Genomic DNA, 1183 nt, shown 5'->3' on the forward strand with positions numbered 1-1183 from the left:
GGCCCCGCCCCGTCTGTCCAGACCCCGCCCTCCCCGCAGGCCCCGGCCCCGCCCCGCCGGCCGCGCCCACCTTCCTGTCCAGCACGGTGGGGATGAAGTCGTAGCCGATCCCCTCCACCTCGTACACGCTCTGCTCCGTCTGGTTGAGCTCCTCTGGCTCCGCGAGGATGGAGCCCTCGGGGTCCACCCCGATGATCTGCGGGCGGGGCAGGGGTCCCCTGAGCCTGTGGCCACAGCCCGCCGCGTCCTCCACACCAGAGGCCAGGCCCGACGAGGGCTGCCGGCGAGCCCCCCCGCAGCGGGAGCCTCTGGGGACAGGGCAATTCCCGGGAGCCCTCAGAGCCGCCCCGGAGCGCCCACCAGCCTGCGGCGGCGAGGTGGGGGTGACCCCAAGGCCCCACGGGGCCCGCGCAAGTCGGGGCTCTCGTGCCTCCCGCGCCCTCAAGCCACCGGAAGACGCAGGGTGCGTCCTGGCTCCCGGGGTGCGCCCCCGCCCCCCGCCCCCGCAGGAGGTGCTGGTGCTCGTGGCGGGCACTCGCCTGGCACCCGGGACACTTCTCCTTCAGCTTCCTGGCGATGCCGGTGATGGTGCCGCCCGTCCCCGCCGAGGCCACCAGCATGTCCAGCTTCCCTGAGGGGCGGCCTCGTCAGGGAGAAGGTTCTCGGCCCCCTCGCCCCACCCTCCCCCGCAGTGTTCCCACTTGGCTGCCGCTCGGGGAAAGCCACAAGGATGCTGCCCCAGGCCTCACCCCGCTCGTGTCTGGGCCCGAGGACGCTCGCGGGCAGCATGGCCCACGGACACCAGGCCCGGGCTCCTCCGCTGTGGGCCAGGCCGTGGGGCACTGAGCCACGTCGGCTCTGGGCCAGCTCCCGGCTCAGCCCTTGTGCCCTCTGGCCTCACACCGCGCCCGGGGCCTCCCTGGCTGCTCCAGAATCTCTCTGGAAACAGCCAGCAGAAGCGTCACGCCCACGGCCTTGGCACTGAACATGCGGAGATGCGTCCAGGGGCATCCTGGCTGCACTAAGCCAGGTAACCGCTGACCTCAACGGTCAGGAGACGGCACACCCCCGTGCTGAGCTCAGCACCGTCGGGGCTTCGGGCCAAGCACCGGCCAGTGCTGGGGCTGCCAGCCAGCACCGCGGCACCGGCACTCGGGAGCCCCGCGGGGAGGGCCGCTGGGCC

At 73.5% G+C, this 1183-nt stretch overlaps 1 protein-coding gene across 1 annotated transcript in view; it reads right to left on the reverse strand.

The window, feature by feature from the left end:
- The window catches only part of CBS (cystathionine-beta-synthase), a 25510-nt gene that overhangs the window by 21057 nt on the left and 3270 nt on the right, over positions 1–1183 (reverse strand). Inside the window, 2 exon segments of the mRNA XM_012731093.1 lie at positions 67–196; positions 540–631. Of these exon segments, the coding sequence (XP_012586547.1) occupies positions 67–196; positions 540–631 (222 nt within the window).

This window comes from Condylura cristata, unplaced genomic scaffold, assembly GCF_000260355.1.
Source record: "Condylura cristata isolate star-nosed mole 26May11 unplaced genomic scaffold, ConCri1.0 scaffold00003, whole genome shotgun sequence".
In the NCBI taxonomy this organism is placed as follows: Eukaryota; Metazoa; Chordata; class Mammalia; order Eulipotyphla; family Talpidae; genus Condylura; species Condylura cristata.